Genomic DNA, 23276 nt, shown 5'->3' on the forward strand with positions numbered 1-23276 from the left:
CTTGAGGAATTTTGTCATTAATAGCGGGGTGTATTTGTTGTTCTTTGCTGATTCCAGCGAGGATACACTAATGAAACTGGCAGGTGTATTGGCAATTGGTCTGTGATTCCTCTGAGAGCCCAGAATGCTTGTGAACTATCAGGCTAACTCTGCAATACTCTGTTTTTTGGTCTATTTTCAGGGCGAAAGAATTGAGAAAGGCCAAGGAACATGAGAGCGCCGCAAAGAGCACCGTCGCAATGTAACATCTCCGAGCGGACTCTTTCTCTTCCTCTTCATTGCGTTTTTACAAGACATGAACAATTTACGAAAAAAGCTAAAATTATTCAAGAAGTGGAACACGGAAGATCATCGGAAATGCGACAGTCGAACTCTAGCAGCGTTGTGACTGATTCTGCTCCTGCATTGTGTGTTTTCTCGCTACGGATGAAATGAAATCAAGACTATTGGGGAAATATGACATTATCTTCATGGCATTTTTGCACTCTTCATAGTTTTTTTTTTTTTTTTAGATTACGAAAAAAGGAAAAAATAGAACGAAGACCAAGGAGCAAAGGCTTTTTATTCCGACGATGCTTGTAAAATATCACGCGACACGAACAGACAGAAGGCAAAAAAACAAACAAAAAAAAACATCATGCTGGAAGCTGCTTCAGATTACATTTTTATATTTTGAAAGGAAAAAAAATACAACAATCAGTTTGGGAAAAAAAGAACAAAACCTAGAAAATGTAAACCAAAAAAAAAGGCCTCATTTCAGTGACCATATGCATGCAGAGTATTTGAAATCTCCACGAATCTTTGTTTTTGCAAATGCTGTCCGTTCATTCAAAGGGAAGCCTTCATATGAATGTAGATGGGGTCAGGGCAAAAATGCTGGGTTTGAAATATCAGTGTCTTACCTTTGTCTTTATGGGGGTTAGGGGACTTCTGACGACAACTTGGGGAACTGAAGCAAAGCCCTCTGGGTAACCTGTTTCGTGTGCACTGTTTTCGACTTTCTTATGGGTCCTTTTCTTAATGTCATTTTTGCTGGCCTGACTTTGTGTGTCCCGTGTTTGTTGAATTGAATCTGGATACCGTGCATGTGTTTGAGCGAAACGCTCCTGCATGCTGACGTAAATGTTTTGTGTTTTATTTTCATTCATTCATATTGGTGATATTGTGGCACCATCAGACTAGCCCGTATAAGCCCAGCCCTATGTTGCCTGTTTGTTTCCAAATATATTGTTATAAAGACCATTATTTTTATATATAGTTCAGTTAATTTATTTACATTATTGTTTTTTGCCTTTAGCATTATTGCATTGTTTTTAAAACCTTAAAAGGTTTTAAATAATCTCCAGACCTTTTTTAATGTGAATTGTACTATCAATCGTGCCACAGCGCCAGACGTATATTTGCAAAGGTTATCTTCCATTTGTGTGTGCGTGTGTGTGTGTGTGTGCGTGTGTGTGTTGTGATACGTTTCTTCATTGTTACTGTTTGTTGATTTCAAAGAGCTCCAGAAAGCCGCCACAAGCTTTTACCCATGGAGTTTCACTGAACATTGCCTTGACTTCTTGACTTTTTGAAGGGTCCCTATACAGAAGCTTAAAAAAAATCCTTATTTTTGACTATTGAGTGGTCCCTGTACATATCGAAGATGGGTGAAGGAACATTGATAGCCAGAAACTTTTTCCGAAGAGGATTGTATTTAAGAATATATAGTATTTTATTCATAAATTGGATTATAACACATTAAGAGACGAACAAAAAAAAATCTATTGTATAGTTTTCTTTGAACACCCAAGATGTACGGTTGTATTGTATGTAAATATTGTAAATATTGGTTGCGAAGAAGGAGCCATGTGCATGAAACTTTAAGACATTGAACATAATGTAAAGATAAAATGTAGTGGCAATGGATTTGAGCAACTTCACTATAAGACTTTGTTGGAAATGTTCTTTCACAGAACATTCTCTGAAGCATGACATGATTTCACGATAAAACCGTAGAGTTAGCGGAAGAGCCAAACAAATCCGTCAGACGCAACTGGATCTTTCTTTTTCAGGGTTAGTGAGAATTACCACTGGTGACCAGTCAATCCAGTACTACAGGACATAAATAAGCTATTCCATTGAGAAGCAGGTTATTGGAAGAACTAGTATTGAAAGACCAAACTTCAGTCACTCACGCACCCAACAGTTACAACTATGATACAGAGGATGAAATGTCTCCACGGTTTTTGTCTTGTATAACATGACTAGAAAGTGTTCTCACATTTTATCATCTACTTGATCTCCACATGAACAATGGTACTGGATGGAGTTAGCAGGTTCAAAAGTAGGTCATGTAATTAAAAACGATATTGATTTGAGGGTTGTGAATGGTTATTTCTAGCAGGCGATTCCCACACACGTGCTTACATGCCACATTCGAACAGGAATCAAGTGAATAAGGATAAGTATTGTGAATGTAGCTCAAAACACTGAATCTACAACTGCCATGTGTTCATATTACTCTTATGCATTGCTTTATTTTGAATTTCTTCATTTCTTGGGGGGCTGCTACCAACATCCAAAAACCCCATGGTTGAGTCACGCAAAATCATATCGATTTCGTTTGTACTTTTTTTCGTTCTTTTATGCTCATGTCAGCGCCACAGTGTTCACAAATTTCTCTGAAAAAGAAATTTGAGACTAATCGACCCCCTGAACTTCCAAAGCGATTTCAGCTGACGAGAGGCATCGTTTTAACTTACACCAGCACATTTTGCCTGTTAAAAAAGGAAGGATGAGGAAAGAACGTGGTGCTTATCTGCTGAATTATAGTTGTATTTCAATTCCCCACAAAAACATTTTCCTCATGATCTCAGAGACTCAGTATCAGTATTATTATAGAAAGTGCCTAAACATTCAACCAATATCAGGAGTGTGTTCCTAAAGAAGTCGATATGAACCGATTGCTCTTTTTTTTAATGGTATGCAACGCTACAGGCTGGTTTTACTGTCCAAACAGGAGCCCAGGTCTATTTCCTCCTCTCACACCCTTCTCACTCCTTATACGTGGATGCAGAGTAAAGGCACCTGCCATTTTGTCCCCCAGTCATTCTCAGATTACGTGTCCAAAAATGATGCTAAAGCGACCCAGTAACACACTATGCATGCTTTCATTCTTTCTTTCATTTCGTGTACTTTTCTTTCTCTTTTCCATGTCGGATCGAAACTGGGCCAGGAAAGTAGGACGTGCTCGGCGAAGTCGGGCGCGTCGTAATTTCATCCGGAAACCATTGCTAGATTCAAGTCGGAGCACAACCGGCGAGTCGGCCCTTTCTGTTCATCCAACAATAAACTTCAGGAAAATTCTAAGCGAGAGTCAGAATTCACCAGGAAAAGCTGTTTATGGATCACCGGGTATATGTATCTCAGTAACTTTCTGTTTGGGTCATTCATCTTGGGGGACGGAAAAAGCCGCCTCCCTTTTGTAGTTTTACTCAGGGTGCTAAAACAGGGAGAGGGTGTTTAGCATGGAGACTAGTTTAGATTAGATTAGGTTAAGTCTCCAGGTTCAGCTCAGAATCAACAGGAGAAACCACTGGGATTATGTACTTCCGTTTGTACGTTACTACAACGTTCACTTTGTTACAAACCACTGCTTTCAGAGACAGACTGTCACTCGGGTAACAGGATAGACCGTGTATGTTTATAGAGTTTTTAGACCATTTTTCCAAAACTGAGCAGGTATCATTGTTCGTGCAGGTATCATCGCTCATTTAGTATTACCATATCCCCATGGGATTGGGAATGCATGATAAGTATACCTCAGCGCCAAATACCTTCAGAATAAGGTGGGAGATCCCGTCCTCTTACGAAACAGCTCAGTACACGTGCATCCTACGTCTCGACCGGATCATGCTTTCTGTATTTTTGCATCAGATAAGAGAAATATGCACTTTGTACAGCTCACCATCCGAGTTGAATTCCCTCTCCGAGCCCTGGTACGTTATAAGCGTGTGCGCGTATGAAAACGGATGACCACGTGAGCACGCGTGAAGGTTTTAGCAGCTGAACGAGGGAAAACACTATTGGTGCAGTTGGAAGTTTGTACGATGTCCTAAATCCTCTCTTTGGAACTCCGGAAATGCAGGTTAGGCTTAAACTGAACCGAAAAACCACTCGATTATAAGCTTTTCACTTACAAGTACAGAGCAATAAACACTTTGTTTTTTAGCTGAGCTCTTTAGGTTGAAGGAATATGGATAAGTCAAACATTTAAAAGAAAAAATAAATAAATAAATAAATAAATTGGGACATGCTTAGTTCACTTCCTCTTATGCAATTACAGGTACACAGAGAGAGGTGTTCAGTGGTCTGTGGACATTGATTTCATATTTCCCAGCCCTAATGCACGTTTTCATCATTTTAAAATGAAGATAAGAAAAAAAAAAAAAAGATAAAATATGAGCCCATATTTCTTACAGGGCAGTGGGCTTTCAACACTCTGCATGTGAAGCTAGTATTAGACCTCTGTTTTCCCCTCTATCTCTCTCTCTCTTTCTCTTTCATGCTTTGTGCCCTTCGTATCCTCCTCCTCTTCCTCCTCCAATGAGTTTCGCCTCATGTTCTGTTTTCTCTGCCGTTTCCCTCTTTCTGTCCTTCTTGTGAGTTTTATTTATTTACTTTGATTTCATTTAATTTATTTTTTTGTTTTGTAACTGTGCATGTGAGAGCATCACTGAATTGTTGGATATGTTTTAAAAAAAAATAAATAAATAAATATTCAGCTGCTGAAGCCATGCAAAACATTTTGAATTGCCCTTAAAATATGGAAAAATGTTTTCTGAATGCTTTATATAATTTCTGCTGTAAAATAAAATCTTAAAAGAGAAATGTTGCTCATTCTGTCCCTTTTTTTCTGCAACTTTTCTTTGTTTTTATGATGGAACTTTTATGAACTCCCTATGAAACAGCAGTTCACACAAACTCAATCTCAGTTCCTCTCATCACTGGAATGATAAAAAGTGTTTACATCACAATACTTAATATAATAATTGATATTTTAATTATAAACACACACACACACACACATATATATATATATATATATATATATATATATATAATAGCAAATATATAGTATACTATAAGTTTTTAATCTATATATGAATTTATATATTACATTACAGCTATAATTAAATGTAGGTTTATTTCTATCTATAATATTAATTATAGTAATATACAATACAGTGTACTATGGTTTTATCTATATATTCATTTATATATTCATTAGTATTTTATGCAAATATTATGAAAAGTCACTTTCAACTTCTTTCTGGAATTTTTCTCTGTGAACGCGCACACACTCTCACGCGCTCACAGTAGTATCAGCGGGGCCTTCACACATCAAACATCAACTCAACAAACATGTAAGTAAAACTACACGAATATTCCTCGTACGAGCTCTATGATTTTATATACCTATATATATGTAATATCTCGTTTTACATGGTTATGAATATTTGAATGTCACTCTTTCTGGGTGTGTTTGTAATTTTTTTGTTGTGCTAATGGGTGTGAATGCGACTAAAGCAACAGGTTAGCTTAGCAGGTTAGCTTCCTGACTTCATATTCACTTTTATTCACTTTCGGTTTTTGATTACGTTTTAATTAAGTCTATTTTAGTTGTAATTGGCGCAAATGACGCCAACAGTGTAAGTTACTTTATTGTTAATTAATTAAAGAGTTTTTGACTGTTTGTATATCCGCTACATGCTAACGGCTAACAGTTTTTTTTTCTGACAACAAAGTTTGTAAAAACTTTGAAACATTAAACTTAGTCTAAATACAGACATTTTACCATTATAATATCATATTTGGGTTGTCTTCGTTGTTTATAAATTATATAAATGTATCTTTTGACTATTTAATGCGGATGCAGTGCGCCGTTAGCAATGTTGCGGCGGAAATGTAAGTTATAGATTTATTATAAAACGATTAATAAAATAAAGTTAAATTAACCTCACCATGAATGATTTCACATAATTTCAACAGATTTTATTTCAGTTCAGTTAATATGCTTTGATTGAATGCTGTAGACTGGTATTTTTGGTGACGTACTATAATCAGTATATATAAACATACGCGTATATTAATTATAATAAATATATTCATATTTATTTAAAGGTATATTTTAACCTCTTGGTTGATTCAGGATTTTAACATGAGAATCATTTCGTTCCCCGCATAATTTAAAGTTCATTCCTCTAATGAACTTTATTAAACTTTATATTAAATTTATCAGGTCAATAGTAAATGTACATTAAATTAATCAGAAATTAATGTTATGTTCATATTAAATGCACTTAAAGTATTGGTTTTGTAATGATGTTTATTGATTTATTAATGAACCCTAGTTATGAAGTATTCACCATTTATTGCTGTATTGTACTAGTTAGGAAACTCATGTTTAGAGAGCTGATCTTTATTTAAGTCACACTCATAGTGTTTGTTCTATTCTGAATCAGAGATAAAGATCAGTGCCGAAATGTAAACAGTCATCCAGTGGTTGAACTTCTCTCCAGCTTTTAGTCATGTTTCAATATACAAGGGAAACTTGTGCTGTGTATGTAGGTTAGAAATGCTAAGCTGCTGTATAATAATAACAGCTCTTATAGACCGATAACCTCAGGACATCATGACCGATGACACTGTCCGTGATGGGAGTGATGCTGAGAATAACACACTGAGCTGCTGCGTGTGTGTCAGTTTATGCCTTGGATGTTGCTATTGGCGTGATGATGTTTAACGCTGGACATAGTTTACCGTTTTGGACAGAATTGTTTATAAAATTATTTGGAAATGTAATAGTTGAAGTGCAATAGTTTTCAGATTTGAGAGCTAAAAATGAACCAGTAATAATCTGCTTAATTACTTGTAAGTTTTATAGCATCAACACACGTCTATAAATAGCAGGGGTGTGTAATGATACATCAATATGGGTCGACGCATCAATCAAATAACGATATGATGTATCGATGCAATGCATACATTTTTTTTTTTTCTTTATTTTGTATTATTTAACAAAAAACTAAAGTGTATTTTTGTTCTGGATGACCCAGTTAGAAAATGACTTTTTTGCAAAATGAAACAGAAAAAGCATGTTTTGAGTTGTTGCAAATACCATATTTCCGGTTAAGATAATTGATGTCTGATTGTTTCGTGTAAACATATGATTTACACCCCTAATAAATAGAGATCAGCTCTGTATAATTTACATTTAGAAAGCACCATGTATAGAAGATCTCCTCAGTGAGATCTCTGCCACAGTCACATGATCTGGACGAGGCTTACGGTACCTTTCACGTCTTGGTGTGGAATGTGTGTGTTTTTCTTTGCTCTACATTGAGTCCTGATGTTTCTCTTTCAGCCCTCAGTCGTCACTCTTTATCCTCAGCATTAGACAGGAGTTAAAGCCTGGCTTAAGGTCTTTCACACACATTTGTTTTTGCAAAACTTGTACCTTTAGGTGGACAACTGCTTGCGACTGCGGACATCTTTGTACTTTATTTACCCTCTAAAGGTTCATAGTAGTACTTTAAGGGAACATATCACTCTACTCTACTCTACTCTACTACATATCTACTCTAAAGTACTGAAATACACCTTTTAGAAGTTGACAAGGCATAAAGTTGTCCTTTTAAGTGTACTGCCCCAGTGAGAAGCTGTTGTACCCCTGAGGGTACAAGTTTTGCACATTTTTTCAGACAGTGCATGAGTGTGTGCTGTATAGAGAGATGCAGGGTTTACCTTTACATGTGTATCTCTGAATAAACTCTGGTTTACAGACAGGTTAAGTCATAATTGAGGGTTAATTATGAGAAATTGTGATATCTAAAAATGCGATGATGTTCAGACTTCTGTTTTTTGGGACTGCTGTAAATCAAAAAAACAAAAAAGATGACATTTTCAGTGGACTTTTCATTATGAACTGGTTCACAGTGTGCTTTCGGATGTTTACAGAGCACTTGACACACCTAAATCCATCATAATGTTCCTTTAATAAACTCGTTTGAGCTTGTTGAGTGAGTTATCCACCTTATTCCTGACGAGCCTACGGCGTTTTGAATTATGGGTGGCACTTCCGGTTTGGAAGTGATTGTATAATTTCAATTCATTAGGTTGCCCTACAAATAAAGCTTATACATCAGTTTGACTCAATTTTCCTTCATGTTTTATTTTCAGACATCAGGAGAGTAACGTAACGCTTGGTATTTTAACATGACACGTTATCACAAAAATATCTAAAACGAGCTCTTTTCAGTCGTTTCATTCTTTTTCTCATGATTATTTTCTTTTTTCCCTTTGCATTCTGCTGTAATAGTATGAAAAAGGACCGTATATACTGCACATTTGTGGTCTGTTCTCCCGATTTAATTTACGATATAATGATAATTCACTGGAATACACAAAGAATCTCTCGTTTTCCTCCTCAAATCCTCGCGTCTCTTTCCAGGTTTGTTTTCATAGGGAAATAGAATTTATCTGTCAAAATGACGGAAATCACTTTGAAATTGAATTGAAATTTTTGATTAAGGCAACGTATGTTGCATCATACAGATATATATATATATATATTACTAATATTTAACCCGCCTGTTGTTGCTGTGGAACGAATCGTGCTTTTGGGGTATTTCATGATCTGTTGAAAGTACCTTGTTGATGTTTTTACACTTTTAAATGTCCTTTTAATGTTCGATGGTTAAAGGGTGAGTAGAATAATGTCATCTCATTGTACCTAGTTTAAAAAAAATCTGTAGTATTGCATTCATAGAGCAAGCCTTTCACTGACTGTTTACATCTTAACGGAAGTTAAACCCATAATTCGCGGAAAGTATCATGTGGCGTAGGATTAAGGTGGATACCTCCTGTTTTTAGTTTTAGTCAAATGCTTCTTCATTGTTCCTGTTACGTGGTTTCACACACCACTTTGAGTTTATGAACTCAACTGTACTTCCTCTTGTAAAATCCTCTGTATGATATGTTTGTCTGAAAACAGCACTTTAGGCTTTTTTTAATCTTTGTTTACGTGTATTTAGTGTAGTTTTAACAGCTCTCCCTGTTAAATCAAACCTGTAATTACTCCATTTATGTAGTCAGTCAACCTCTAGGTGGCAGTAGAATATCACATGCTGTTTGTCACACTAGACTTGTATTAGAATGACATAACAGGACATTTATGTGCTTAACAGATGCTTTCTGACTAAAGCACACAGCTCATATCACATTATTGGCAGTAATGAATACGATATGCTAGGCTTAATTCACTTAAAAAAATGAATACTGACTGCCCAAGTAGATTTTGCATTTTTTTTGCCTGGACTTTTCCAGCTGTTCTGACAAACCTTTTTTTCTTTTAATGTAATGTAAGACCTTCTCCTCTCTCTGTGTCAGGTCCGCCCCGGGTGCAGATGGCTCTGGTTCTGCAGGGAGTAACCGCAGGCTGCAGCAGACGCAGGCACAGGTGGATGAGGTAAGAGGACACACCCGACACCGTTTCCCAGTGTTCTTCATGGATGGCTAGAAATAGTCCTCTTAATTTACGTCTCTTAGTGTGATGTGATCTTCTCAGGGATGGTTCCTGTGTGATGTGAACAGTTACACAATTTCAGGACAAGTAATGACGGTAACAGGATGTACAATGACTAAAATGCTCATTGAATATTTAATTGAACTTTGAGACTCCACCCTGTGCAGACATGACTACAATATTACAATTATATACAATGCAAGTTTGTACTCTTCTGTTTTTACACTGCGTTCCAAATTATTATGTAAGTGACATATCAGTAAGATTTCAGTACAATAAACATTCAGATTTTAGTTTTTCTAAGAAAATGTTTGTTTGTTTATTTATCCATGTCTTTTTAGATAACTGGTATCAATCTCAGACAAAATAATTTGCCAGGTCAATGGAAACCCTACTTAGAGGTTGTTCCACATTATTAAGCATGTCACAGTTCTTATGCCATATGGAGAGGAAGAAAGATCTTTCTGAAGATGAAAAGCATGAAATGGTGCAATGTTGTGCAAAAGGCATGAAAACAACTAATATTGTGTGAAAACTGAATGGAGATTATTGAATTATCATAAGATTTGTGAGTGATTTAGAGCACAGCAGAACTCGGTCAGATAAAGGCTTATTAAGGAAAGTTCCTGTCAAAAAAATTAATTGCATTAAAAGGGCACCTATAAAAAAGCCAGTGTTGAGCAGCAAACGGGTATTTGAAGCTGCTGGTGTCTCAAGAAGCTCTCCATTCAGGCTGGCAGTTGTGCGTAAAGATGCATTTTAGCCACCCCTAACCAAACCTCACAAAGAGAAACATTTACAGTGGGTTTAGAAATACATGAAGACTAATTTTTAAATAGTTTTATTTACTGACTAATGGCGTACTACAATAGATGGTCTAAACCAGTGTTTCTCAACCCTGGTCTTGAAGGACCCCCAACACTGCAGGTTTTGTCTTTCTCCCTAATTAAACACACCTGATTCAACTCATCAGGGGTCTCATTCATAAAGCGTGCGTACGCACAAAACGGGGCTGGAAACGTGCGCACGCCAGTTCCCACGCAAAGATTGTGATCTATAAAAATAAACTTGACGGGAGAATGTGCGCACCTTCAAGCAAACTTTGAGCCGTGCGTACGAACATTTTGGAGACAGAGCAGTTTGGCGACACTGATGGTGAGCTGAGGGACTGACAGCAGATGAAGGAAAACCACTTTAAATCCTCATTCTGAGTCATAATCATAAATACAGTTCATGCTCACAATAACAGTTTAAATAAATAAAAGAATTATTTAAACTCGCGTGGAAACACGTTTTCATTTGATAAACATTTACATTAATATTACACTTCACTATTGCCGATAAGCACTGAAATTACATTACGCAGAAGTTAAACAAAAGTGATATGAATTCAGATAGTAGATGTGCTACTTTCGATCACTTTTCCTGTGACACGCTGCTTTAATGACAGCGAGGAGCGCTGGGAGCACAATAATTCCTCTTTAAACTAAACTGCAGATAGTATGACAAAATATTTTAGCGAGAACGATGATCAATGCACACTTAACTTCGATATTATGGAAGACACTGCTGGTCGAACGGTCCGTTGTCCAGTTTGAATAGGTCCAATAATAAGGTGTTGATGTCGTGTGAAGGATCTTCAAACAATTACCATTTGAAGGATATAATATGAGGAAAACGGTAAGATTTGCATGTTTTCTTTTTAAAATACTTTGTCAGTGATGCGCCGAGATCAGACGACTGCAATAAATAAGTAGGCCTATCTGTTTCCACTAAAAATAGCCTATAAACTTCCTAAAAGATGTGTTCACCTTATCAGCAAAACTGTAAATTTGATTTGAATTGTTTAAAACTATTAAAATACTATTTGGCCAGTGGAAATGAATGAATCAGCTCTATTCTAAAACCTTTATCTTAAGTATTTTATATAATTTTGTTTTTATCGATATTTTGATATATTTATTCTAAAACATAAAGAGGATATTGGATGATCTTTAGCAATATAATGTGTGGCACAAATGGCATTTATAATCCATATCTAATATTTTACATTGTCTTGTACCTTTGATGGCGTGGTGTCACGTGGATGGGAATATGTATGGAAATGATATGCAGATGAGGTTATGCATAGTAAAACTAGGCGTCGTAAGCTCCATATATGGTGATTTCGGGGAGGAGACGGTGGAGATGCACGTACGCACAATCTTCCGCTGACTGGGATTTATAAAAGGATTTGTGCGCAGGTTCTGGCGTACACATGGTTTTATAAATCAGATTTTTTTTGTGCGTACGCAAAATCTAGCTTTTGCGCGTACGTACACTTTTAGGATGAAATCTACGCAAAGTTTTATAAATGAGACCCCAGCTCATTAGAAGAAACTCCACTACCTGAAATGAGTGTGTCAGACAGAGGAGACTTTCAAAATGTGCAGTGTTGGGGGTCCTCCAGGACCAGGGTTGAGAAACACTGGTCTAAACGGATGGATTTCTGGATGGTTGGTGAATGGCCACCACGTTCCAACAAGACTGCAACATCAGCAAGGAGCTGGCGGGTGATGATTTGGGCTGGAATATTGGGAAGTGAGATGGAAGGTCCCTTTAGGGTCTTTGAGGGTGTTAAAATGACTTCATCAGGATATGTGGAGTTCATAACTGGCCATTTTCAGCTTTGGTATAAAAAGGAGGATAGTGCCTTCTGAAATGCAATGCACTATCCCATGCTGCAAAAAAACACCACAGCAATAAAACTGTTTGAAAATGTATTTCTACACCCACTGTAAATGTTTCTCTCTGTGAGGTTTGGTTAGTGATGGCTGAAATGCATCTTTACGCACAACTGCCAGCCTGCATGGAGAGCTTCTTGAGACTCCAGAGACACCAGCAGCTTCAAATACCCGTTTGCTGCTCAACACTGGCTTTTTTATAGCTGCCCTTTTAATGCAATTAATTTTTTTGACAGGAACTTTCCTTAATAAGCCTTTATCTGACCGAGTTCTGCTGTGCTCTAAATCACTCACAAATCTTATGATAATTCAATAATCTCCATTCAGTTTTCACACAATATTAGTTGTTTTCATGCCTTTTGCACAACATTGCACCATTTCATGCTTTTCATCTTCAGAAAGATCTTTCTTCCTCTCCATATGGCATAAGAACTGTGACATGCTTAATAATGTGGAACAACCTCTAAGTAGGGTTTCCATTGACCTGGCAAATTATTTTGTCTGAGATTGATACCAGTTATCTAAAAAGACATGGATAAATAAACAAACAAACATTTTCTTAGAAAACTAAAATCTGAATGTTTATTGTATTAAAATCTTACTGATATGTCACTTGCATAATAATTTGGAACGCAGTGTAGGTGCCAAGATTGAATATGTACTCAATCGTGTATTGTACTAAATTTATAATGTTATTTTGTCATTCAAAGGGTTAGTTCACCCAAAAATGAAAATTATGTCATTAATGACTCAGCCTCATGTCGTTCCAAACCCGTAAGACCTCCGTTCATCTTCGGAACACAGTTTAAGATATTTTAGATTTAGTCTGAGAGCTTTCTGTCCGTCCATTGAAAATGTATGTACGGTATACTGTCCATGTCCAGAAAGGTAATAAAAACATCATCAAAGTAGTCCATGTGACATCAGAGGGTCAGTTAGAAGTTTTTGAAGCATCGAAAATACATTTTGGTCCAAAAATAACAAAAACTACGACTTTATTCAGCATTGTATTCTCTTCCGGGTCTGTTGTCAATCCGGGTTCACGACTCCGCAGTGACGCTGCTGACGTAAGACGCTGCTGACGTGTTATCCGGTGCGCCCGAACTTCGTTTACAGTCTGAGGGAGACACACGCTGTACAGTATTCAAGCTATTCTACATTGTTTGTATTTTGGTATTGCTATATTTTTTTAAATGGTGCGTAAGTGTGCATGTCGCGGATGTCCTAATCGCCAAAAACAACCACGGTGATGTAAAAGTGCATTACCAACCCTGACAGATGAAAGGATTCAATGGAATCAATTCAGTGGAAAGGATTCCGGAAGAGAAGACAATGCTGAATAAAGTCATAGTTTTTGTTATTTTTGGACCAAAATGTATTTTCGATGCTTCAACAAATTCTAACTAACCCACTGATGTCACATGGACTACTTTGATGATGTTTTTATTACCTTTCTGGACATGGACAGTATACCGTACATACATTTTCAATGGAGGGACAGAAAGCTCTTGGACTAAATGTAAAATATCTTAAACTGTGTTCCGAAGATGAACGGAGGTCTTACGGGTTTGGAACGACATGAGGCTGAGTCATTAATGACATAATTTTCAAAATTCTGACATTAATTACTCACCCTTGTGTCAATCCACATCCACAAGACCTTTGTTCATCTTCAGAACACAAATTAAGATATTTTTGATGAAATCTGAGAGGTTTCTGTCTCTCCATAGAGATCCAACACAACTATTGCTCCAAGGTCCAGAAAGGTAGGGAAAAGACTTCGTTAAAGTACTCCATGTGACTCCAGTGGCTTAAACTCAAATTTTATGAAGCGATGTTAGTGTTTTCTTTGTGCAAAAAAACATAATGATTTACCACTTTATTTACAAAATAATATTATCCAAAGCGTGTTCACACAACAGTGCCAGCTCTCGTGAACATGGGTTGCATGTTACAATATTATTGTAAGTAAAGTGGTAAATTATTTTTTTGCACAAACAAAACACTCACGTCGCTTAATAAAATTGAGTTTAAAGTCACATAGAGTACTTTAATGATGTTTTTTCCCTACCTTTCTGGACCTTGGAGTGATAGTTGCGTTGGATCTCTATGGAGAGACAGAAACCTCTCTGATTTCATCAAAAATATCTTAATTTGTGTTCCGAAGATGAACAAAGGTCTTATGGATGTGGAACGACATGAGGGTGAGTAATAAATGACAGAATTTGCCCTCATGCCTAAATTAAAGAATCTCGTAAAGAAGCATTATGATAACCTTAATTTAATTGCCATAAGTATTGATATGTAAAGCTTGGGATTATTAATTAGCCTGACATGGCTGACTTGATTTGATTTAACGTTGTTTGTAAACGTTATTTCCACCGAACAAACATACTTTTACAATTTGTATAACACTACTAACATTACCATTTTGCCATTATATTCACTCAGTTTGCTGGCGAAGTGTGCGCTAATCTGCGCAGATTACATAAATACTCAACTCACGATGATTCATTATGAATCTTAAATATAGCTGAATTGAGCAGCACCTGCACATTCCTGGCTTACATCAAAACAACTGTCCATCACCAAGCAACAAACAAAGGTGCGCTGGTTTGTTTACTTTGAAGGAAATAGCGCAGAGCCAAGAAACATAATAATGTGGGGGTAACAAACCCCAGTGTAAAAAGGAAAAACACCTAGAATATATCACGATCTGCCCATTTTTAGCAGACGCTGGCCATATATAAACATTGATGTTGCAGCAGCGATTAAAATGAGTAAATGACATTTAAAGCTTTAAATAAAGATTCTATATCATTATTATGCCAGTAGGTGGCGGCCAGTGACTGTTAAAATGTATTTGATAGAGCTTTGTTCAAAAACTCTGGTCGAAAAAAGTCTTCATTTATTAATTTCAAACGATTTTTTACATAATGAACATATTTTTTGATTGACCCATTTGTAACATTTTAAACATTTATAACAGTAAATAGAACATTTTGTCAGAACTTCAAGTAAATTACATGTTATTTTGTTTAGTTGTCTATTGTTTTGATTTCAGAATCATGCGAGAACCGTGATCTGTTTTTTTTTTTTTGTTTTTTGTTTTTTTTTATCCAGATTATCCAGAATCATAAATGAATCTTAAAAGAATTTATTTGGCATCTAACTTATACCATTAGCACTGTTTCTAATATTAAAATGTACAATCTTAAAGACTAGGATGCTTTTGCATTCTCTCAAAAATGTTTTGTGTTCCCTTGAGATACTTTGTGTTAGGGCTGGGCGATATATCGCATGCGATTCTCACGCGCATTTCGTCAGTAAAGCCGGTTCCCTGATTACCGCTAAATCGCCATCACCTGCTTTCAAATGGAGCGCCTTTTAATAGACAGAGCCGTAGTTCACGGAGAAGCCACGCAAAATCGCGTTCAGTATCGAAGATGAATCGACTTCGATAATGAACCCGATTTTGCGTGGCTTATCAGTGATCTACGGCTCTGTCTATTAAAAGGCGCTCCATTTTAAAGCAGGTGATGGCGATTTAGAGGTAATCAGGGAACCGGCTTTACTGACGAAATGCGCGTGAGAATCGCATGCGATATATCGCCCAGCCCTACTTTGTGTTTGCTTTTGTGTTTTGGGGGGAATGGAAAAATTTTGCAAGCGAATGTAAAAGCATTGAAATATTTTTTTCTTCTTCCATCTCATTTTTTTTTTTTTTTTTCATCAACATGTCCCTTTAGGTGCTCTGTTCCATTCAAATCCATAAGAAGTCCAAAATCCATGTGAACAAGATATAGTAGTACAATCTCAATTAGGGCTGCACAATGATTAATCGCGATTAATCCTTTGCAAAATAAAAGTCTGTGTTATGTAATATGTGTGTGTTCTGTGTATAATAATTATGTATATATAAATACATGCACGTGTATATATTTAAGAAAAAAATTATATTTGTATATAAAATATTTATATTTATATGTAATATAAAATATAAATAAATATGTATATTTATTTATACATGTATATATTTCTTAAATGTATACATGTATGTACATGTATTTATATATACATAATTATTATACACAGAACACACACATATATTACGCAGACTTTTATTTTGCAAACGATTAATCGCGATTAATCATTGTGCAGCCCTAATCTCAATTTTAGTAGTGGTATAGGAGTATAATATAAATTTAGTGCACTTAGTGGTCTGTTCAAATAAATATGGTTTACTTCTCTCTGCCTGTAGAAGGTGCTCTGCTTTGCTTCCATATATTTATATCTATATTATTGTATATAAATTATTTATTTAAATTTTAAAAAAAGTATGTATACACTACCTTTCAACAATTTGGGGTCAGTAAAAAAAAAAATATTAATTTCTTAAAATAGTCTTATTCAGCAAGGACGCATTAAACTGACAGTATATAGAATTTCAAAATTAGATTTAAGGTAAGTTATTTGACATTTAAATGATACAGAAGTAGATCATTTCACTCTGTGGATCTCTCTTTTTTTCTGTGTGACTACTCCCTGAAGAGCACGGTATAATCCGTCAGCAGTATTTCCACTTCTCTTCTGCAGCTCACCGCAGTCATATTCATGATTTCTGTTCGAGGTTCATATTGGGACATATGCAGGTCTCCGTGCACTTGACGACTGTTGACCTCTCCCATCATGCTTCTTCGTTCCGTCTGGGGCGAGCTCATAGGCTGCAGGCCGGTTATGTAACGCCCCGTCACTATGGTTATGCAAGCGAAACATGTATCTGCACACGCTGTCCCCCCCCTCCCACACTGATCTCTCTCTTAAAGGGGCGGAGAATCCTCATCCTGCAACAGGGTTTGTGGAGCACTAGAGCACATATGAGGAGGCTGAGGTGTTTGTGTGCCGTTGCCATTGACTGTTATGTAATTCTGTTACAACAGGGGGTTTTTATGCTTTCCATTTCTTCTGCTGAAGATGTAAGAATTGTTCAGACCGAATATGAGCAACAGGATATGATGTCATGCTCTAGGACTTCTGAGAAATAATAAATCACAAATAGATAATAGTAAACTCAAAAAATACCTTTTACTCTATTATGAGTGGATCAAAGTGTACCCGTGAATTTAGTTTTAAACAGTGCAGTAAATGAATCTAAATGCTGTTCATCCCAATAGGAAAACAGATAGAATCTCATCAAGTCAAGAGTTTATATGCTGTCTCTTCAAACACAGTCATACATTTAAAGTGTGTTTCATTCTAATGAAAAAAAACAATAGTAGAAAAATTCCCCTCCAGACAAGATGAGTCATCACTGATCCTGGTCCATTTTCCAGGAAGAAAATATTAAATGTGGAAGTTAATGTTGTCAGTTTTTATGAGTATACTATTTTCTGTGTATAGCAAAGTGATGGCAAAGATAACTCTCTCTCTGTTAAGACTGGTTTCCCAAATGTTGGATAATCCTGAGAAAATGTTTATCTAACCTTGACCTAGTTGGACAAAAAACAAAATGTGTATTTAGTTTTCAGTCCTGATATTTTTTTCCCTAACCAGCAACACATTGTGCTACGTATTATACCCAAAAATTCTTCATTCAGTGGACTACCAGTACAATGTCAGTAAAATGACAAATGTTGCTGTAAACTTCTCATTCTGTCTAAGACGCTCTGTTTCTTTAGTGTGAAACGCTGACAACTAAAGTACATGCTACTGTTGCCTCTCTGGTTTTAAGAAGTCTCCAACCATCCTGCCAAAAGTCTGGCATCATTAAATTGATTAATAAACCTCCTCTGGCGTTCAGACAGCTGTTTGTGTTCACGCATGGCAAGATGCCTTGACCTTGATTGCTTTTCCAGCCCGTAGCATCACTTTTGCAGAGTTTTCCTAGGAAGCAATCCTCTAACAGCACTCTCCCTCCTCCAGGTGGTGGACATCATGAGGGTGAATGTCGATAAGGTCCTGGAACGAGACCAGAAGCTCTCTGACCTGGACGATCGTGCCGATGCCCTGCAGGCCGGTGCTTCCCAGTTTGAGACCAGCGCCGCCAAACTCAAGAGGAAGTACTGGTGGAAGAACTGCAAGGTAAAACAGAGACAAAGAGTTCAGCGCTCGTATCATGCATTCACTTAGTTTAAATGCATTTTATAATAAATATCAAGGCTTTAGAGTTGATTGCAAGCTTTCCAACAAATTTGCTCCCAGTTGTTTGTAGTTTTGTTCTTTGTGCATCTGTAATGAATGGATATAAATAATGATAAATAATATTATATAATATAAAAATTAATACTAAATACATTTAAATGACTATTAAACATATTTTACTGGACTGAAATGTTTTTAATGTAAAAAGACAACAGTTTTATTCAGAGATGTGTTTAACTGATGTATTTAAAAAGTTTCGCCTGAATTTATTTTAGAATTTCTGTCTTGTATTAATCTGAGATGTCTATAGTTTTTTTTGTTAATTGTATGAATTTTGTCATTTATTCAGTTTTCACCAACCCTTTGTTGCTGACGCGACGTAAATAAATAAATATATTTAAAACGTGATAAATAAATAATTATTTATAATAATATTTTTAGAAAATAACTTTCCGTGTTTCCCATAAGCTCATACCGAAAAACAAAGAAACTAATATGCAACAGATTGTTTTGCATCTTGTTATTGTAAAAATACAGTGAGATTAGTTTTTGTTCTTCCAAAAGGTCATTACAGTTTAAGTTAAAAAATATAGGAAATATAAAGACAATATTAAAGAGTAGAGGTTAATGATAATTACCAGAGCAGGTAGCAAATAATATATATTAAATAACAACCTTATAAGTGACCTGAAAGTGTCATCATAGGCACCGAATGACAACTTGTTTGCTGTTTTGCAGATGTGGGCCATTTTGATAGCTGTGGTTGTGATCATCATTATCATCATTGTTAGTGAGTATCACAGTATTTATAAGCTCTTTCACTCCTGGGGCGGCAGTTGATCATGAGTCATCGACCATGTGATTTAAGTGTTTATGTGCTTATTAAATGTGGAGTAATGAAAGTTTACTATGTCCCTCTCTTTCAGTCTGGACGCAGTCATCATAATGATGCAATACAGAGAAGAAAACTGGTTATGATTGGAGGAGAAGATTAGGATATGAAGGAGTATCAACTTCAGAAAGAAGAGAGGGAATGAATGAATGCTCTTCCAATGAGTTCTAACCTGCTGAAAGCATATCTTGTAAACTATCCTCCATGTTTTTTGTTTTTTTTTCCTCCTTTTAGGTTTTGTTTTTAATGAATAGGATTTGAATAAGTTCCAAAATGCCTAACGATTTCCAAATATATCTAACACACTCCTCTGTGCAAACCACAGTACGATGACTGACTCTAGACGGTGTGCAAGTTACAATATGATCCAAAACCACAAAAGTCCTACTTTCATTTGGAGGCCAAAACGTGTTGACCAAAAACCAGGCAAAACTCTTGTTGTGAAAGCCATTTGCCAACATCTGATCTCATTGATGAATCCCTCATGGACTGTTTTAATGGACGGCCATAATTAGACACTCTAGTTTTGGCCGTGCCAGAGTCTTTCTGTGCCAACAAGACATAAGAGCCTTTCCTGAACAACCACAGACGTGCCATCAGTGCCTGTAGACAAACTCCACTGCCATCCTGTAACAACAGAGAACTTCACTCTGATTTTACTCAGAATATCTGCACAAAAAATGCTATATATAAGTTTGAATGATTAAAGTGATTATTCACTAATAATTTAACTGCATTTGTATTGCCTTATGTAGAAGTAGTTTGCTAGAAAATATCTTTGCTTAATCAGATTTCATTAGTATTGATTTTTGGTGTTTTCTTCACCTCTTGCTCATGGTGCCAAAACATTTTATGTTTGTTTATCTGAGCTTTTTTTTGTATGCATCTCTTTGTATGTCTCACGTGTGTATAAATTGTAAACAAGTGCAATTCTATACTGTGGCCTTACAAACTTAAGTGTATTGAATTGCCCATGTTGGCTCAATAAAACACGGATTTAACATCCTTTAGTACTCACCCGAAGCCTTAATTCAGCTTATTTTGGCATGAAAATTGCTGTTACTCAAAGGTTGCATGGATTAGTTTACAGTAGATGATGCTACAAATCAATTTTATTCCAAATACTCTATTAAAACTTTGCATTTATCAAGGAGAAGAGATGTTCTGATGTACTCATCCTCCTGCTGTTATGCAACTGAACGTCCACTACTGCATTTCTGCTGGTTCGTTCATCATCAGAACACAAATTTACATATTTTTGATGAAATCCAAGAGGGTCTTTTTTTTTTATCCCCCATAGAAAGCAACGAAATTACCACATTCAAGGTCCAGAGAAGTAGTTAAATAGTCAATGTGACTACAGTGGTTCTACCTGTCAGATTTTGCTGCCTCCCATTGAAAACAGTGGGTAGCAAAATCTGACAGCGAAAAATGCTACCTATCAGATTGTGCTTCTAGCGTGATATTAACGTGGTCTATGGCTTTATATTAACATCTACACCTACCCCAACCCTAAACCTACCCTTATAGTAATGCAAGTACAGTAGTGGTAGCACAACATGATATAGCATTAATCGTTAGAACAAGTATAAATCAATAGTGAAAAAATGCTACTTATCAAATTGTGCTTTATTAATGTCTACACCAGGGCCGGGTCTGGGGGGGGGGGGCTAGGAGGGGCAATGCCCCCCCAGATTTCTCTTGTGCCCCTCCAACATCCCCAGGATACTCGTTTTTTTTTTTTTGTGATAGCACACAAAATGTAAAAAATATATAAACACTAAATTAGTTACATACGCGAATTACCAGAAACATTGTGCGGTTGTATTTTTCATCCTTTTACAGTTCTCCCTCACAGACATGCTCAGCACTTCAGGTGCTCACACCATGCTAGAATTGCCATAATTGCAAGATTTCAACTTGTAAAAAGCATTCATGTCTTCATCCACATCCTTTTTCTAAGCAGTTTTCCAAGACTTTTGCACTTATTTGATCACTTCTCAAGATGGCCATTGACGATCACATGAGCAGATGATATGCAGCTCCTTCAAATGCGCTCTAGTCTCTATTTAAACGTGCACACACTGTTACTACATTGCTACACGATCATGGAACACTTGGAAATTTAGCTTGGAATTTTAAAATTGCGATTTCCAAGTCATGAAAAATCTCGAAAATGAATAAATTAAAAACTAAATAAAATATAGATGTAACTATTCTAGTAAAATATAAAATAGTTTTGCTCAGTTATGTTCAGCTCTAAAATATTCTATCAGCATATGCGCTATTTGTTGAATAGTAGCCTATTATTTGATGTGATAACACCTTTCAGATTCTGCAAAATATCAATAATTTAAAAAATAAATAAGTGAGATCAAAAATAGTTTTTTTTAAATTTTGGCACTGCAACAAAAATGTATTATTATGAGATGTTTACATATAGCCCACAATATATAATATCTGCCTTTACACAAATTAAGCAGTTCAAAAGTTTACATACACTTAATTTATTCTCAGTACTGTGTGTCATTAATTTACAACTGTTTTTATGATTTTCTTTATGATTAGGCCCATGTTTGGGACTCTTCTCATACCCAACTGTTACAAATGGTGAAAACATTTACTGATACTCCAGAAGGAAACAATGCATTAAAATTCAGGGGTATAAACATTTGCACAGGATGGTTGGGGGTAAATTGTTTTTATTTTGTCTTCTGGAAAGTGTTTTATGAAGCTTTTGTAGGACAGAACTAAATAAAAGTAGATCTTTAAATAAAATAAGAAAAAGGAAAGAATCATGTAACCAGGTCTTCTAATGGTTTAAATTTCTTCAATGAACCAAGTTGTCTTCTTCCACTTTTAAATTTTACCATTCTTAAAGATTTAGAGTAAATCCAAAATTCTTTCTGAAAAACAGAAAACAATGGCTTTGTTTTAAGGAACTTACAGTAAATTAATATAACATGAATATAACATTTTCCCAAAATGAAAATATTGTTCAGTAGAAATTGAATGTGTGTATCTTCCATTATTATACCAAAAGTTATGTAATATTTAGAAAATGAAGTAATCAAATTAATTGTAATTTTAAGCCATTCGTATGTTAGACCAAAAGTCTCTAAACAGTCTATTTAAACAATTGTAACTAAACAGTCAAAAAACAAATGTACTATTGTTTCAATTTCAGAATCACAGTGATTAATATTAAATTTGAAGCTGTTATTAATCTGAAAAAATCTGAAAAATGGAGGAAACTGTTTAGTAGTTAAAAGGGGGTGGGGGGGGGGGGGGGGGGGGTCATAAACCTATGAATCATAAATCATATTATGCTGCCCCACCAAGTTTTCGAAATGCCCCCCCAGTCACGCAATCCTAGAACCAGGCCTGGTCTACACCTACCCTTACAATAATGCAAATACAGTAATTTTGTGTTATTTATCATGATAAAATGATGTAATATTGATGTGCGCACGTGCAGTAAGCCTGGGTAGGATGAAATGTCAGCGCCAGCATCATAGATTCGTCGTGCTGCTCACGTGAACAGCGTCAGCCAATAATGAGCCGGCGTTCGGACGTAAACACGGAAGCGCTGCACTGCGTTCACAATGTCAAATGCATAGGAGACTGACGAAGTGGAAAAAAGTTGAGTAAAGTCAAAGTTTTTTTGTTTTTGCACACAAAAAGTATTCTCGTCGCTTCATAACATTAAGGTTGAACCACTGCAGTCATGTTGACTATTTAACAATGTCTTTAATACTTCTTCTTTGAATGTGGTAATTTCGTTGCTTTCTATGGGAGATATAAAAAAATGTAAAAAAAAAAAAAAAAAAAAAAACTCTTGGACTTCATTAAAAATATCTCAATTTGTGTCCTGAAGATGAACGAAGGTGTGCCTGTGGAACGAAACGAGGTTGAGTAAAGTAGACTATGTGCCATCTGATCTATTTTCTTT

At 36.0% G+C, this 23276-nt stretch overlaps 2 protein-coding genes across 14 annotated transcripts in view; both read left to right on the forward strand.

The window, feature by feature from the left end:
• The window catches only part of camta1b (calmodulin binding transcription activator 1b), a 324903-nt gene extending 322543 nt beyond the window's left edge, over positions 1-2360 (forward strand). For all 13 annotated transcript variants that reach the window (XM_048172651.1, XM_048172653.1, XM_048172641.1 and 10 more), the window contains one exon: positions 182-2360. In XM_048172651.1, coding sequence (XP_048028608.1) covers positions 182-214 — 33 coding nt within the window. In that variant the 3' untranslated portion in view covers positions 215-2360. The remainder of the gene's footprint in view (positions 1-181) is intronic.
• A 2916-nt stretch (positions 2361-5276) lies between these two features.
• On the forward strand, positions 5277-20341 carry vamp3 (vesicle-associated membrane protein 3 (cellubrevin)). The gene is made up of 5 exons (XM_048172778.1): positions 5277-5408; positions 9433-9511; positions 18214-18372; positions 19171-19222; positions 19359-20341. Coding segments are annotated over exons 1-5 (312 nt in total). The 5' UTR covers positions 5277-5406; the 3' UTR covers positions 19379-20341.
• Positions 20342-23276: the final 2935 nt, after the last annotated feature.

Source organism: Megalobrama amblycephala, linkage group LG21 (genome assembly GCF_018812025.1).
Source record: "Megalobrama amblycephala isolate DHTTF-2021 linkage group LG21, ASM1881202v1, whole genome shotgun sequence".
NCBI classification, from domain to species: Eukaryota; Metazoa; Chordata; class Actinopteri; order Cypriniformes; family Xenocyprididae; genus Megalobrama; species Megalobrama amblycephala.

Excerpts from the sequence above, each read along its gene's own strand:
- vamp3 (XM_048172778.1), top strand. Across the intron at positions 9,512-18,213 it reads CGCAGGCACAGGTGGATGAG|GTGGTGGACATCATGAGGGT; the intron begins GTAAGAGGACAC and ends TCCCTCCTCCAG. Across the intron at positions 19,223-19,358 it reads CATCATTATCATCATTGTTA|TCTGGACGCAGTCATCATAA; the intron begins GTGAGTATCACA and ends CCTCTCTTTCAG.